Below are 17,170 nucleotides of genomic sequence, written 5' to 3'. Positions count from 1 at the left end.
TCGGGGCGGTTATAAACCAACCTCGCTGGAAGTCTTCCCTCGGGGCGGTTATAAACCAACCTCGCTGGAAGTCTTCCCTCGGGGCGGTTATAAACCAACCTCGCTGGAAGTCTTCCCTCGGGGCGGTTATAAGCCAACCTCGCTGGAAGTCTTCCCTCGGGGCGGTTATAAGCCAACCTCGCTGGAAGTCTTCCCTCGGGGCGGTTATAAACCAACCTCGCTGGAAGTCTTCCCTCGGGGCGGTTATAAACCAACCTCGCTGGAAGTCTTCCCTCGGGGCGGTTATAAACCAACCTCGCTGGAAGTCTTCCCTCGGGGCGGTTATAAACCAACCTCGCTGGAAGTCTTCCCTCGGGGCGGTTATAAACCAACCTCGCTGGAAGTCTTCCCTCGGGGCGGTTATAAACCAACCTCGCTGGAAGTCTTCCCTCGGGGCGGTTATAAACCAACCTCGCTGGAAGTCTTCCCTCGGGGCGGTTATAAACCAACCTCGCTGGAAGTCTTCCCTCGGGGCGGTTATAAACCAACCTCGCTGGAAGTCTTCCCTCGGGGCGGTTATAAACCAACCTCGCTGGAAGTCTTCCCTCGGGGCGGTTATAAACCAACCTCGCTGGAAGTCTTCCCTCGGGGCGGTTATAAACCAACCTCGCTGGAAGTCTTCCCTCGGGGCGGTTATAAACCAACCTCGCTGGAAGTCTTCCCTCGGGGCGGTTATAAACCAACCTCGCTGGAAGTCTTCCCTCGGGGCGGTTATAAACCAACCTCGCTGGAAGTCTTCCCTCGGGGCGGTTATAAACCAACCTCGCTGGAAGTCTTCCCTCGGGGCGGTTATAAACCAACCTCGCTGGAAGTCTTCCCTCGGGGCGGTTATAAACCAACCTCGCTGGAAGTCTTCCCTCGGGGAGGTTATAAACCAACCTCGCTGGAAGTCTTCCCTCGGGGCGGTTATAAACCAACCTCGCTGGAAGTCTTCCCTCGGGGCGGTTATAAACCAACCTCGCTGGAAGTCTTCCCTCGGGGCGGTTATAAACCAACCTCGCTGGAAGTCTTCCCTCGGGGCGGTTATAAACCAACCTCGCTGGAAGTCTTCCCTCGGGGCGGTTATAAACCAACCTCGCTGGAAGTCTTCCCTCGGGGCGGTTATAAACCAACCTCGCTGGAAGTCTTCCCTCAGGGCGGTTATAAACCAACCTCAAAGTCTTCCAAGAGAAACGTTCCCTTTCTGTTTGTGCTCATCAACTGTAACATGACAATCTTTCCTTCCTCCTAACGTTGAGAAATAACTCCTAAACAAGTTGACAAAGACAACCAGCCGTTTACCTGCATTTTTTCATCTTTATTAATCTTTTTTTTTTTGTATTGAAATTCATACTTTGTGTTGTCAGGACTTTCCAACTCAAAAATCACAAAAAAGAAAATGATTTATGTAAATCCACTCGGCGGACAATTCTTATTGGTTGACCCAGCGTGCACGTGGCCTGTGATTAGTCAACTTGACCTCAAGTCCCGCCCATTCATTTGAACCTCCCCTAGACACTGAGCTAAAGACAGACAAGTATGAACCCCAAAATGGCACCCTATTGCCCATGTGGTGCACTACCACTGGGAGCCCCATGGGCCCTGATCAAAAGTAGGGCACTATACGAAGGAATATGGGTGCCATTTTGGAATTCATTTCCAATTCCCGTTTTGACCACAGGCTACGGCAACCCAAGAGAGACAAAACAACTTTGCTCCTCGAAAGACAAAATAAATGAGATTTAAATTTTAAAACAGAGCCTGATCAGGTGTTTATATAAACACGATTGAACCAACAAGAGTTCAACATGATGCTTCCATTCTTTCAGTACTGAGAGGCCGCGTCCCAAACAGGACCCTGTTCCTTATTTAGTGCACTACTTTTGACCTGAGCCCGTAGGGTTCTGGTTAAAAGTAGAACACTGTACGGGGGAACAGGGTGCCATTTGAGATGCAAGCCAGAGAGAATAGCCTCGTTCCAAACTCTAAAATACCCTAAACCCTACACCCTTGTTCACTTAGAACCATCAAAAGGGTTCAAATACTCCCCATACAAGACCTACCTTTCAGATCCAGGTTCTGATATGGGGGCTAGAACCTCAATCTTTTCACCCACAAGGGGTTAGGGGATAGGAGAGAGGAGTAACTGGTTTGGAACCAGACCCATGAGGAATAAAAACCGCTCTACACAGAGAGTGTTTATGATGTCATAAGAGGAAATTTAGGCAGGTCTGTAGGTGGTTATCAATAAAAACGTCACAATACAGTGCAGAGTGTTCGAGTTGGCTGCTAGGGGGGCAAGGAGACCTCTAGCTCCGCTAAAACCATTGACAACTATGTGCCATTTTTAGGGATTGCTAAATAACTGTTTTCATCAACTCTTGAAGAGCACAGTCAAGAGATATACAGCAAGTAAACTGCATGCTTTCATGGTCAATAAACATCAATTGATCATGTATTTTTTTTTTTTTTTTAGATATGTGAGAGTAGCCTATTAATTTGGCATGTAGCAAAATAGATTTCCAGACAACATAATTTAGCTTGCTTCATCAGAGATTAGGCTTGTGGAAAGAGCTTCACATGGACAAGTCCTCATCTTGGTAAAATGGACTACGGTCACCTCCACTAGAGGACAAGCAAATCAAACAATATCTGGATATAGCAATCTAGTTTATACACTGAAAGTTAGCTAGCCACATTGAGGCAATCTGTCGTTAGCTAGCCACATTGAGGCAATCTGCCGTTAGCTAGCCACATTGAGGCAATCTGCCGTTAGCTAGCCACATTGAGGCAATCTGCCGTTAGCTAGCCACATTGACGCAATCTGCCGTTAGCTAGCCACATTGACGCAATCTGCCGTTAGCTAGCCACATTGAGGCAATCTGCCGTTAGCTAGCCACATTGACGTGTTACATCAATTTATTCTCTATCACATCTGTCAGCAGCAATAGGGATTAAAACACTGTTGTAAAGCGGATAATGTTAGCTAACGTTACTAGGTAGGCCTATGTTGGTTGGGAAAAAAGTACATTAGGTCTACTTACCACTATGGTTAGCCTACTGTACAACGTTTCTACCAGTAGCTAGCAAAGTAAACATTATCAACCAACAGTACATCTGCAAATGCCCCCTTCTGCTGCTTGACAGGCAGAGCCCACAACTGATGGGAAATTAACCTAAACCACTCATACTGGTCAGGTAATAGCTCTCCTTTCTATCACTCAAATATCCAATCAATGGTGGTCAATATTGAGCTATATCGTGAGGCTACCGTCGCGCATCTGAAATTCCATGATCGATTGATGTTTACTGATCACGGAAAGTATGCAGTTCATTTACAACTGATGATAAAGGCAAATGTGGAATAATCTGACGTTTGTATTTTTGACTCTGGGCTTCAAGAGGAGATGATATTACAACCAAATAGTTGACATTTGTTTGACAATCCCTTGAAAACGGCACGCAGTTGTCAACGGTTTAAGTGGAGCTAGGAGTCTCCTTGCCCCCTCAGCAGGCAATTCAAAACCTCTGCACTGTATTGTGACATTTTATTGATAACGACCTATTGAACAGAGTCATTATGATGTCATAGTGTAACCAGAGGTACGTAGATGTACAGAGTTCTAGAACGGACAACTGTCTGTCATCCATGTTGGCACCGGGTCATTCTATAGCAACAAGAACATTCTTAGTTGGATTCCAATTAGAATGGTAATGTTGTGGAACATTCCGGCACAAACATGGCAGCCATGAAAAGTATAAATGCAGATCTCAAAATGGCACCCTATTTCCTATGTAAGTGCACTACTTTGGACCAGGTAGTGCACAATGAAGGTGGAACGGGGTGTCATTTGCGATTTGCCTGTTGCAATATCATGGAGTTTTTAGGTGCCAACATGGCAACCGTGAAAAAGGTCGGTAAATCTCAGAGTTTCTCGTTACTCTGTATATGTACGTCTCGGTGTGCATCCGAAAAGGTACCCTGTTCCCTATGGACTCAAGCCCATGGGCCCTGGTCAAAAGTAGTGCACTACATAGGGAATAGCGTGCAATTTGAGACACTACCTTTACAGTGTACATGGAGCAGCAGCTCCCTCGATAGGGTTTTATTCATACTGACACCCCCCACCCTGTCCCTTAGTTAACCACCAAACAAACAGAAAATCAAAATAAAAGTCCCCCCCACCCTCCTATGGGTTTCTACCTACACGCCCTGGACCTGTGTGTGTTGTTCGGTGTGTGTGTGTGTGTGTGTGTGTTCCGGACGAGGCCGCCAGAGTCTCTGCGAGGGTGTGTGAGATCGTGCTTGTGTGTGCGTGGGCGCTCCCTGGGGGTGAGGGGGACTCCTAGTATTTCACTCCTGGAATGAACTCCTTCGCATCGGGGTTCAAGTTGCTCTTCCTCTGCAGGGAGACATGGAGTGGAGTGATGGCGAGATTTAAAAAAAAAAAAAAAAAAAAGGAGAAGAGAAAGTGAGAACCATGCAATTGTACAAAACTCATTTTTACAAGATGGCGGTCTACTGTTGTACATGTGTGTTCTCTGATGCGTGTGTGTTCCGCTGTGTCTCCTCACCGCCATCTCCTCTGCGTTTCCTCCATCGCTGACTGACAGGCCGTTAAGCTGCTGCTGGATCTGACCCACCCCCGAGGGGAGGTCCCTGGCCGGAATGAACCAATCCTGGTCCTCCTCATCCAACATCTCCTGGAAACAACGCTCCAAGAACTCCTGCTCCAACAACTCCTCTTCAACCTGACAGAGAGACAGAGAGACATAGCTATCAGCCACAACCGTTGCTGACAGGTGTGTAAAATTGAGCACACTGCCATGCAATCTCCATAGACACACATTGGCAGTAGAATGGCCTTACTGAAGAGCTCAGTGACTTTCAACATGCCACCTTTCCAACAAGTCAGTTCGCCAAATTTCTGCCCTGCTAGAGCTGCCCCGGTCAACTGTAAGTGCTGTTATTGTGAAGTGGAAACGTGTAGGAGCAACAACAGCTCAAGTGCAAAGTGGTAGGCCACTCAAGCTCACAGAACAGGACCACCGAGTGCTGAAGCAAGGAAAAAAAGAATCTGTCCTCGGTTGCAACATTCACTACGGAGTGCCAAACTGCCTTTGGAAGCAACGTCAGCACAAGAACTGTTCGTCGGGAGCTTCATGAAATGGGTTTCCATGGCTGAGCAGCCGCACACAAGCCTGAGATCAACATGTGCAACGCCAAGCGTCGGCTGAAGTGGTGTAAAGCAAGCCTCCATTTGACTCTGGAGCAGAGGAAACGCGTTCTCTGGAGTGATGATCACACTTCACCATCTGGCAGTCCGGACAAACGAATCTGGGTTTGGCGGATGCCAGGAGAACGCTACCTGCCCGAATGCATAGTGACAACTGTAAAGTTTAGTGGAGGAGGAATAATGGTCTGGGGCTATTTTTCATGGTTAGGGCTAGGTCCCTTGGTTCCACTGAAGGGAAATCTTAACGCTAAAATAACATTCTAGACAATTCTGAGCTTCCAAGTTTGGGGAAGGCCCTTTCCTGTTTCAGCATGACAATGCCCCCATGCACAAAGTGAGGTCCATAAAGAAATGGTTTTGTCGAGATCGGTGTGGAAGAACTTGACTGACCTGCAGAGCCCTGACCTCAACCCCATTGATTCTTTGGGATGAATTGGAACGCCGACTGCGAGCCAGCCCTAATCGCTCAACATCAGTACCTGACCTCACTAATGCTCGTGGCATTAGTCCCCACAGCAATGTGCCAGCATCTAGTGGAAAACCTTCCCAGAAGAGTGGAGACTTATAACAGCAAGGAGGGGGGTGATGGAATTGAGAGCGAAACAACGCACCAGGACCTCTTCAGACACTAGTAGTAGTTTATCAGTGAGCCAGGGTGAAATGATCTGTTCTCAGTGCCCAGTATAGAAAGGGAGGGAGAGAGAGATAGACGAAGGATGAAGGCTTGTCTTACTGTAATGAGATATCCTCATTACACTAAAAAACCCATTACACAACACACAGAGAGGGTTTCCTCTTGATAAGACAGACATCAAGCAGACACATCTGTGACTAACTGTCTGTGTGTGTGTGTACACCAACCTGTCTGTTGTAAACATCCTCGTTCTCCATCCACATGTACTCAGCAAAGGGATCGTCTCCTCCCTGATCCCCCTCTCCTGGATGCCCATTTGCTACAGGCTCCTTGCCTTCCTTCCCCGGAGCCCCACCCCCCGGCGTCTTCACTACCTCGGGACCACTCATCTCCGACGGCTCTGATGGGACCGGAGAGATGAAGAAGCATGGTTACACACACACACACACACACACACACGCTTCTTGTTGGATTTCTTTGGTATTTCTGAGTAATACTGGCATTGTGACAACCCTACCAGTGTTTCCACTGCAGTCATTAAGCTGTGCCGCTGCGCACAGGGCGGGAAATTAACACCAGCTAAATGCTTGTAGATGTCCTCATTGGCTGGTGGTCACAGATCATTTGGAAGCAGTTTTTTTTTGCTTGGCTATATGCATTGTATAAGCTCCATACGGATTTCAGTTCAATACAGCTGAAACAAGCTCCATACTGATTTCAATGATAGTTAAATAAGGCTGAATGTAACATTGAGATAAGCACTTATAATAAAGGAAAATAGTAAAGGGTCATTATACTTTGCATGCATTGATGGTAATAGGAATTGTATGAGGTATGATCGGATTGGGGATAGTAAATTGGCCATGTTCTGTTATGATCTCCACCCGGTACAACCAGATGAGGACTGGCCACCCCTCATTAGTTCCCGTCTAGGTTTCTTCCTAGATTTTGGCCTTTCTAGGGAGTTTTTCCTAGCCACCGTACTTCTACACCTGCATTGCTCTGCTGTTTGGAGTTTTAGGCTGGGTTTCTGTACAGCATTTTGAGATATCAGCTGATGTACAAATGGCTATATAAATTGATTTGATTTGATTCAATTAGAATTTGGACCAACGCCTGGCCTGTGTAGTCCATTGGTTAGTGACTCGGACCCCTGGCTCGAGACAACATGGCTACCTTTCCTTTCTCAATTAAATACAACGAATATATATATTATTTTTTTTAAGAATTTGCACCAGTGTCGTCAGAATACAGTTCAACCACAGGTGGCTGATGGAAAGTCTAGTAGAAGCTCCACACGGAGAAGCAATGTAATCGAACCGTTTCCTGTATTATATACACACACTTCTACTACGTTACACTCATTCCCTGTCATTCAGAGGGAGGAGAACAAAAGAACACATTGTGAATGAGGCAGCGACGCCTCTACTTGAGAGGGGAAAACACCGCGTTTTGAAAATATATATTTTTAAGGCGTCAATAAAAACGTGTACGGCCATGGACCGGTGCTTATGTAATACAGCTAGTCAGAGACCTGCGTGACATTGCAGAGGATTGCACTGCCTGCGTGAATGCTATAGCAAGCTATATCTGAAAGTTAAATACGTAGTAAGCTACAATAGCTAGCTGCTTTTCGAGACAGCAATCCTAACGTGGACAGCTAGCTACAGTGCCAGTCCTTGTACATTAGCGAGCTTGCTACTGCAGTGCAGGACAATTTGCTAACTTCACATGAAGCCACGTGTTCTTTATTTAGCGATCAACAGTGCCAAAATGGCACACCTGTGTATGGAATAGCTACTGCGCATTTCTAGCTGGTTAGCCATCACTGATAAATATAGTTAGTCTGATGCTATTTGTATTGGGGTCAACGTGTTGTTGTGTAACTTATTAACCACGCTGCATGCAGGGAGGGGCTTGCTCGTGTATGTATACAACGAGAAATGTAAACACGTTATTAACCATTGGTTATTTTCGGCCTCGTTAAAAGCTTAACTTAGTTATGCTAAGATAAGTCTAGCTATAGGTTTGTGGTGATGGATTTAACGATAGCTAACGACGCTACATCAACCTGCCTTCCATTGCCATCTGGCTAATAAACCAGTCTCGCACCTTACCAAAACACCTTCCTAGCTAAGAATGGGAAACAAATGGTGGCTAACATCGAGGTTGGCCGCACATGAAGTGACGACCAACAAAAACGACAACTACACATGAAATTAGCGCGCTATCTGTGAAAATGATTGTGAGGGCTTAGCTAGGCAATGCTAGCTACAACATGCTACCACCACCATGGGATGGGCCTGCATGGAAAACATAAAGAAACTGAAGGAGTTAGCTAGTTAAAGGAGTTAGCTAACTCCTTTAACTAGCTACCAGAGGCTAACGGTCACGAAAAAAAGAAAAAGTTTAACGGTAAACATATTTTGATACGGCTGATACTAGAACGTATTTCCCACAAACACACGTAACAATGGCAATGTCAGATCTTAGAACGGCAAAACGCAAGGCTAACAATGGCAATGTCAGATCTTAGAATGTCAGAACGCAAGGCTAACAATGGCAATGTCAGATCTTAGAACGGCAGAACGCAAGGCTAACAATAGGTTCGAGTTCCATTCCCATCTGGGTTGATGCGTCAGAGACGCAATTAGCTAAGCTAGGCTAGCTGGCATTTAGCTAGGTCAGTGCATGGCATTTCGCACGGAATCGGGCCAAGACGCAATATTTAGTTTTCAAATATTTGGCTGTGAAATCCACGTAAAAAATATATAACTAACGGCGGGTGTTCTAGAGTCATACCTGGCATCCCCTGCTTCAGTGTTTCCTCTTTTCTTTTTTTTTAAAGACAAAATAAAAAAACGTATTTCCAACACACTCGTAGGCTAGCTAACGTTAGTTAGCTAAATACATTAGGAACACGGTGGTCATGTGGTCTAGGCTTGGACAAACAGCCAACAAGCGCCCTCCCCTGCCTCTCATCAAAACACACACTTGCGTGGCTAACATTAAAACTAGTGGAGTGGTAAGAGAGACAAAGTCAGCGGGAGGTATATGTTGAACAATAAATAAATATTACCGTATAGCGGACACTATTAAAACGTTTAATGGTGACAAACATGTTATAGCTAGCTAGTAGCAGAGTAAACAATGCTTAACAGTCAAGTGCGAGTGTTTTGAGAAACTCGCCAACTACCTACATCCTTTATCGTTAGCTAGCTTTGTTTGGATATTCAACAGCCAAGCAAAGCGAACGATACGGGCTTGCCAAGTTAAGATTGAAAACACAGCCACAGCTGTTAGCAACCTACGATAGCCGCTAACCTATAAATAGGTACCGTTACTCACCAACCAAGTTGAAATGTGGTAAACAAACCCCGTAGTAAAAACTAAACGGCAGCTCCTATGAAAGCGGCTCCTCAGTTGCCGAAAGAACCCCCAGAACAAAACAATTTAACACATCCAATTTTAAGATTCGTAAATATGCGTCTTTGTCCGTTTTTCCCCGTTATAGTCCATAGAGAAAGAGCCTCGAAAAAAATCACGATTTGTGCCACAACCGCGAGCCAGGAAAACGGTCACGTGGTACCGATTGTACAACTGTACACACCGACTATTGGTGGGAACGGAAATCAGTCAACTCCTTTTACTGACATCACTGGTATGGAGTAAAACAAGAAACAGCCCCCTTTTCATTCACAGACGGAGTAAAAAACAATGTGCAATCTGATAAAGTAGGGCATATGTATATATATATTCATTGGGCGGGCTACACATTATTTCCTCCTTACCCTAATTGTATTCCTGGTGCCTTTATAATATGTGTCAAGTTAATTATTTCCTGGTCTAAACTGTGACGAATACCATATCAACAAGTACGGTCATTACTAATCCTTTCATATGTGATTGTCCAAGAGAGTAGAGGGAAAAAAGTCAATTCAAGACTATTGAGATTCTGCTAATGGCAATGGTTGAAATGCATTCTCTTTAACAGTCAGCAGAGGGCGCCACAAATACATATTTTAAGAGCATGGGATGTGTTTGTGAGAGAGAGAACACCTAATGGAACACAAAGCCTTCACTGTCTCATCCTGGAACATCCTAGGCCTGGAGTCCTCTGCCTTTTGCCTAAAGAGCAGGAACCTGGACTTCACCAAAGAAATCAGAAATGCAGGCAGGGTAGCCTAGTGGTTAGAGCGTTGGACTAGTAACCGGAAGGTTGCAAGTTCAAACCCCCGAGCTGACAAGGTTCAAATCTGTCGTTCTGCCCGGTTAACCCACTGTTCCTAGGCCGTCATTGAAAATAAGAATTTGTTCTTAACTGACTTGCCTAGAGGTCAAATTTTTAATCAAAAATCAAAAAAATGGTATAGCGGAGATGATCCCACTGGTTGCCCTCTGGGTTACAGAGAGCTGGTAGTCCCATCCACCAAACTACCAGGCGTGAAAAAGGGAAGGGACTCAGGGAGTATACTAATTCGGTATAGAGCAGACCTAACCCACTCAATGAAATTAATCAAAACAGGAACATTTTACATTTGGCTAGAAATTCAAAAGGAAATTACCACAACAGAGAAAAATGTCCTCCTGTGTGCTACCTATATCCCCCCACTAGAATCCCCATACTTTAATGAAGACAGCTTCTCCATCCTGGAGGGGGAAATCAATCATTTCCAGGCCCAGGGACATGTCTGTGGCGACCTAAATGCCAGAACCGGACAAGAACTTGACACCCTCAGCACACAGGGGGACAAACACCTACCTGGAGGTGACAGCATTCCCTCCCAAATATGCCCCCCTAGACACAACAATGACAAAACGTGTCACAACGTCTGCAACATAGTCAATGGTAGGCTTCAATGAGACTACCAGAACCCACTGGATTCTCCAATTACATTGAATGAACTACAGGACAAAATACAAACCCTCCAACCCAAAAAGGCCTGTGGTGTTGATGGTATCCTCAATGAAATGATCAAACATACAGACAACAAATTCCAATTGGCTATACTTACACTTTTTAACATCATCCTCAGCTCTGGCATCTTCCCCAATATTTGGAACCAAGGCCTGATCACCCCAATCCACAGAAGTGGAGACAAATTTACCCCAATAACTACTGTGGGATATGTGTCAACAGCGACCTTTGGAAAATCCCCTGCATTATCATTAACAGCAGACGTGTACATTTCCTCAGACTTATACATAAAATCAAAATCACCGAATACAACAAGTGTAGTAGACCTTACCGTGAAAAGCTTACTTACAAGCCCTTAACCAACAGTGCAGTTCAATGACTGGAACGAATTGCAAAAATCGCTGAAGTTGGAGACTTATAACTCCCTCACTAACTTTAAGCATCAGCAATCTGAGCAGCTTACTGATCGCTGCAGCTGTACACAGCCCATCTGTAAATAGCCCATCCAATCTACCTACCTCATCCCCATATTGTTTTTATTAACTTTTTTGCTCTTTTGCACAACAGTATTTCTCCTTGCACATCATCATCAGCACATCTATCACTCTAGTGTTAATTTGCTAAATTGTCATTACTTCGCTACTATGGCCTATTTATTGCCTTACCTCCTCACGCCATTTGCACACACTATATATAGACTTTTCCTATTGTGTTATTGACTGTACCCTTGTTTATTCCATGTGTAACTCTGTGTTGTTGTTTGTGTCGCACTGCTTTGCTTTATCTTGGCCAGGTTGCAGTTGTAAATGAGAACTTGTTCTCAACTGGCCTACCTGGTTAAATAAAGGTGTTCTCAATTGGCCTACTTGGTTAAATAAAGGTGAAATAGAAAGAAAAGTTAAGAAAATATTGACCAAATAAACTAAAGTAAAAAATAATAAAAAGTAGCACAATAACATAATGATAACGAGGCTATATGCAGGGGGTACCGGTACAGAGTCAGTGTACGGTGGTTCAGGTTAGAGTTCATTTGTACATTTGTACTGTTTGCTAATGATCTTGTCAAGCCCTGACCATAGAGATCCTTTTATTCTCTATGTTTGTTTGGTCAGGGTGTGACTCGGGTGGGAAAGTCTATGCTTTCTGGGTCTTTGTTTTTGGCCGGGTAATGACTCTCAATCAGGGACAGCTGTCTATCGTTGTCTCTGATTGGGAATCATACTTAGGTAGCCTTTTTTTTCCTTTTCTCATTTGTGGGTTGTTGTCTTCGTTTAATGCATGTATATAGCCTTACGGAGCTTCACGTTCGTTTTTGTTGTTTATTGTTTTGTTGTTGTTTATTGTTTTGTTGTTGTTTATTGTTTTGTCGTTGTTTATTGTTTTGTCGTTGTTTATTGTTTTGTTGTTGTTTATTGTTTTGTTGTTGTTTATTGTTTTGTTGTTGTTTATTGTTTTGTTGTTGTTTATTGTTTTGTTGTTGTTTATTGTTTTGTTGTTGTTTATTGTTTTGTTGGCGACATTTAAAAATAAAGAAAAAGGTACCACGCTGCACCTTGGTCCTTTTTCAAGACGACGTTCGTGACAGAACAACCCACCACAAACGGACCAAGCTGCGTGGCCGGGAGGAGCAGACAGAGTGGGCATGGGAAAACATTCTGGAAGGAAACGGATCCTGGATGTGGGAGGAGATCCTGGCTGGAAAGGATCGCCTGACGTGGAAGCAGGTGGAAGCAGCTGGGAAGGCGGAGGCAGCTAGTAAAGGGGCCCAGCGTTACACAGGGTCACGGCTGGCAAGGAAGACCGGGAGGCCACTCCAAAATTAAAAATGGGGGGGGGGTCAGACGGGGAGGTTGGCGGAGCTAACTGCCCGTGCTCATGGTAGGGAGCCGTGGTACTGGTCAGGCACCGTGTTATGCGGTGGTGAAGCGCACGGTGTCTCCAGTGCTCGTTCCCAGCCCGGTGCGCTACATTCCAGCTCCCCACATTGGACGGGCTAGAGGGGGCATCCAGCCAGGACGGATGGTGCCGGCTCTGCGCACTGTCTCCGGTGCGTCTGCACAGCCCAGTGCGTCCTGTGCTAGCGCCCCACATTTGCCGGGCGAAAGTAACCATCCAGCCAGGACGGGTTGTGCCGGCTCTACGCTTGAGACCTCCAGTGCGCCTCCACGGCCCAGTGTATCCGGTGCCTGCTCCAAGCACCAGGCCTCCAGTGCGTCTCCCAGGTCCAGTGAGACCTGTTCCGGCTCCACGTTCAAAGCCTCCAGTGGTGATCCATGGCCCGAAGCCTCCAGTGGTGATCCATGGCCCGAAACCTCCAGTGATGATCCATGGCCCGAAACCTCCAGTGATGATCCATGGCCCGAAGCCTCCAGTGGTGATCCATGGCCCGAAACCTCCAGTGATGATCCATGGCCCGAAACCTCCAGTGATGATCCATGGCACGGAGCCTCCACACACACACACACACACACCTCCAGTGATGATCCATGGCACAAAGTGTACTTTCTGTTTGGCCCTAAACAGAAAGTACACAGTGGCAGAATACCTGACCCCTGTGACTGACCCAAAATTAAGGATAGCATTGACTATGTATAGACTCAGCCTTGCTATTGAGAGAGGCCGCTGTAGGCAGAACTGTCTCTCAAGAGAAGACAGGCTATGTGCACACTGCCCACAAAATGAGGTGGAAACTGAGCTGCACTTCCTAACCTCCTGCAAAATGTATGACAAAATGTATGACCATATTAGAGACACATATTTCCCTCAGATTACACAGATCCACAAAGAATTTGAAAACAAACCCAATTTTGAAAAACTCCCATATCTACTGGGTGAAATACCACAGTGTGCCATCACAGCAGCAAGATGTGTGACCTGTTGTCACACGAATAGGGACAAACACAATTGTAAATACAACCCATGTTTGTTTGTGTTTTCATTTTCCCTTTTGACCTTTAACTATCTGCACGTTGTTTTAACACAGAGCCACAATATGACATTTGATATGTCTCTATTCCTTTGAAACTTGTGTAATGTTTACTGTTAATTTTGTACTGTTTATTTCACTTTTGTTTATGATCTATTTCATTTGCTTTGGCAATGTAAACATATGTTTCTCATGCCAGAGAGATAGAGGGAGAGAGAGGGAGAGGGAGAGAGAGAGAGAGAGCATGAGATGTGTGTGAGACAATAAAATGAGTAGTAAAGTTGTAGAGCACCAGATGTTCCCAAGAGTGTGTGTGTCGGTGTGAGATTATACAGACTCTGTTGACCTCACATAAAACACTTGCAGTCTGTTACTCATAATCTGTCTCTCTCTCTCTCTCTCTCTCCTTTATTCTCTCTCCTTTATTCTCTCTCTCTCGCTCTCTCTCTAGACTCCGTCGGGCTCTCTGTTAGAGGGCAGTGGTTTGTTGGCGGGGGGGAGGCTTCAAACTCACCAACACTACCTGGGGTGGGGACCCATGGCTACAGGAAAGGCACACACACTTGTTTATACAACACACACACACACACACACACACACACACACACACACACACACACACACACACACACACACACACACACACACACACACGTGGAAAGGAAGCCACACATTAATACACACACAGGTAGTGAGAGTCAAAGCACTCCTTCTATTTGTGCAAACTTGATTAAAAACTCAAAACACAACAACACTCAAACACAACAGCACTAAAACACAACAACACTCAAAGCACAACAGCACTCAAAACACAACAGCACTAAAACACAACAACACTCAAACACAACAGCACTAAAACACAACAGCACTCAAAACACAACAACACTCAAAACACAACAGCACTCAAAACACAACAACACTCAAAGCACAACAGCACTCAAAACACAACAGCACTAAAACACAACAGCACTAAAACACAACAGCACTCAAAACACAACAACACTCAAAACACAACAGCACTGAAACACAACAGCACTCAAAACACAACAGCACTGAAACACAACAACACTCAAAACACAACAGCACTGAAACACAACAGCACTAAAACACAACAGCACTCAAAACACAACAGCACTAAAACACAACAGCACTAAAACACAACAACACTCAAAATACAACAGCACTAAAACACAAAACACGCTTACACACACAGTAAACAGAAATTTCAAAGAGCTGTCATGGTCACTAGACAGAATTGGCAAAATATTTGAATGGGGGCAATTATTGTGTGTGTGTGTGTGTGTGTGTGGACTTATGTGTTCTCAAAGGTCAGGACTTTTTGCATGTCCTGAAAAGTAAAAATGCTATTTTAGGTTTAAGTGTTATGTTCAGGGTTTGGGGTTAAGGTTAGGGTTATAGTTAGGGTTTTGGGAAAACAGGATTTTGAATGGGAATACATTTTTACTTCCCAAAAAGTCCTGAGAAGTAATGAAAACATGGCTGTGTGTGTGAGGGGAAGGAGACGGGGTTGGGACGTTGAGGGGTGTGTCTGTCCAGGATACCAGAGATAACGATGAAGCCTCCACAAGGAATGTCCCAGGGTTCCTCCCTGTCACCTGACCAATCACTTCCTGTCTCGCTGAGGGGATGTCACGTTCTGACCTCAGTTCCTTTATGATGTCTTTGTTTTAGTATGGTCAGGGCGTGAGTTGGGGCGTGGTCAGGGCGTGAGTTGGGTGGGTTGTCTACGTTCCTTTTTCTATGTTTTGGGATTTCTGTGTTTGTGTTTATTTATTAATTTTTTAAATGTAGATAGCAATGGCTGGAGCGGAATCAATGAAATGGTATCAAACACATCACACACATGGTGTCGATGCTATTCCATTCACTCCCTTCCGGCCGTTACTATGAGCCGTCCTCCCCTCACCAGGTGGTGTGTGTGTATTTGTCCAGGTGTCTAGCAGTGTCCTTGTCTCCAGTGGTGTAGTGAAGGGTTGCTAGGGGGCTTGAATGGGCCAGGCTGGGTTGTTAGGGGGCTTTTTTGTTATATATATATATTTTTTTTTATTATTATTTATTTTTATTTTTTTTACCCCGTTTTCTCCCCAATTTCGTGGTATCCAATTGTTTAGTAGCTACTATCTTGTCTCATCGCTACAACTCCCGTACGGGCTCGGGAGAGACGAAGGTTGAAAGTCATACGTCCTCCGATACACAACCCAACCAAGCCGCACTGCTTCTTAACACAGCGCGCATCCAACCCGGAAGCCAGCCGCACCAATGTGTCGGAGGAAACACCGTGCACCTGGCAACATTGGTTAGCGCGCACTGCGCCCGGCCCGCCACAGGAGTCGCTGGTGCGCGAGGTTATCCCTACCGGCTAACCCCTCCCTAACCCGGACGACGCTAGGCCAATTGTGCGTCGCCCCACGGACCTCCTGGTCGCGGCCAGTTACGACAGACCCTGGGCGCGAACCCAGAGTCTCTGGTGGCACAGCTGGCGCTGCAGTACAGCACCCTTAACCACTGCGCCACAACAGTCACACAACCTGTCGTCCTGAGAAAGCCACTCATTGGTCCATAAAGAGAGAGGTAGAGGAACAAAGCCATTCATTGGTCCATAAAGAGAGAGGTAGATAAACAAGGAAATTGTTTTCGTTGTAACTTTATTGTACAATGTATGTATTATGTCCAGACCTTCAAGAACCAAAGAAGAAGACTGGAAATAAAAAAGGGAGTGTAGTAGAGAGATGGAGAGAGAGATGGAGAGAGAGAGAGATGGAGGGAGAGAGAGAGATGGAGAAAGAGATATACAGAGAGAGAGATGGAGAGATAGAGATGGAGAGAGAGATGGAGGGAGAGATGGAGATAGAGATGGAGGGAGAGAGATGGAGAGAGAGAGAGATGGAGGGAGAGAGAGAGATGGAGAAAGAGATATATAGAGAGAGAGATGGAGAGATAGAGATGGAGAGAGAGATGGAGGGAGAGAGATGGAGAGAGAGATGAGAGAGAGATGGAGAGAGAGAGAGAGGTGGAGGGAGAGAGAGAGATGGAGAAAGATATATATAGAGAGAGAGATGGAGAGATAGAGATGGAGAGAGAGATATATATAGAGAGAGATGGAGAGATAGAGATGGAGAGAGAGAGATATATAGAGAGAGATGGAGAGAGAGAGATGGAGAGAGAGATATATAGAGAGAGATGGAGAGAGATGGAGAGATGGAGAGAGAGAAATGGAGAGATAGAGATGGAGAGAGAGATAGAGATGGAGAGAGAGAGATGGAGAGATGGAGAGAGAGATAGAGAGATAGAGATGGAGAGAGAGAGATGGAGAGAGAGAGATGGAGAGATGGAGAGATAGAGATGGAGAGAGAGATGGAGAGAGATGAGAGATAGAGATGGAGAGAGAGATATAGAGAGAGAGATGGAGAGAGAGA

At 45.4% G+C, this 17,170-nt stretch overlaps 1 protein-coding gene across 2 annotated transcripts; it reads right to left on the bottom strand.

Annotated features, from left to right (window-relative positions):
* Positions 1–1,315: 1,315 nt before the first annotated feature.
* On the bottom strand, positions 1,316–9,510 carry LOC110531407 (polyadenylate-binding protein-interacting protein 2B). 2 transcript variants are annotated; one of them, XM_021614604.3, is made up of 4 exons: positions 9,238–9,510; positions 6,117–6,289; positions 4,594–4,770; positions 1,316–4,421 (listed from the first exon to the last, which is right to left on the bottom strand). In XM_021614604.3, the coding sequence occupies exons 2-4, from the start codon at positions 6,276–6,278 to the stop codon at positions 4,365–4,367; spliced, it is 396 nt and encodes a 131-aa protein (XP_021470279.1). In that variant the 5' UTR covers positions 6,279–6,289; positions 9,238–9,510; the 3' UTR covers positions 1,316–4,364. The 2 variants fall into 2 exon arrangements, with proteins under 2 accessions (XP_021470279.1, XP_021470278.1); XM_021614603.3 differs by lacking the exon at positions 9,238–9,510 and adding an exon at positions 8,692–8,916.
* Positions 9,511–17,170: the final 7,660 nt, after the last annotated feature.

The sequence above is a fragment of the Oncorhynchus mykiss genome, chromosome 9 (assembly GCF_057628025.1).
Source record: "Oncorhynchus mykiss isolate SJ-2025 chromosome 9, ASM5762802v1, whole genome shotgun sequence".
Lineage (NCBI taxonomy): Eukaryota > Metazoa > Chordata > Actinopteri > Salmoniformes > Salmonidae > Oncorhynchus > Oncorhynchus mykiss.
The sequence above is the reverse complement of the archived record's forward strand: the minus strand, read 5'-3'. Positions and strand labels throughout refer to the sequence as shown.

What these genes read in the sequence shown, in the direction of transcription:
- LOC110531407 (XM_021614603.3), bottom strand. An exon ending in AGGATGTTTACAACAGACAG is followed by an intron (nt 4,771 to 6,116) that starts GTTGGTGTACAC and finishes TCTCTCTGTCAG; the next exon opens with GTTGAAGAGGAGTTGTTGGA. An exon ending in GAAACGCAGAGGAGATGGCG is followed by an intron (nt 4,422 to 4,593) that starts GTGAGGAGACAC and finishes GTCTCCCTGCAG; the next exon opens with AGGAAGAGCAACTTGAACCC.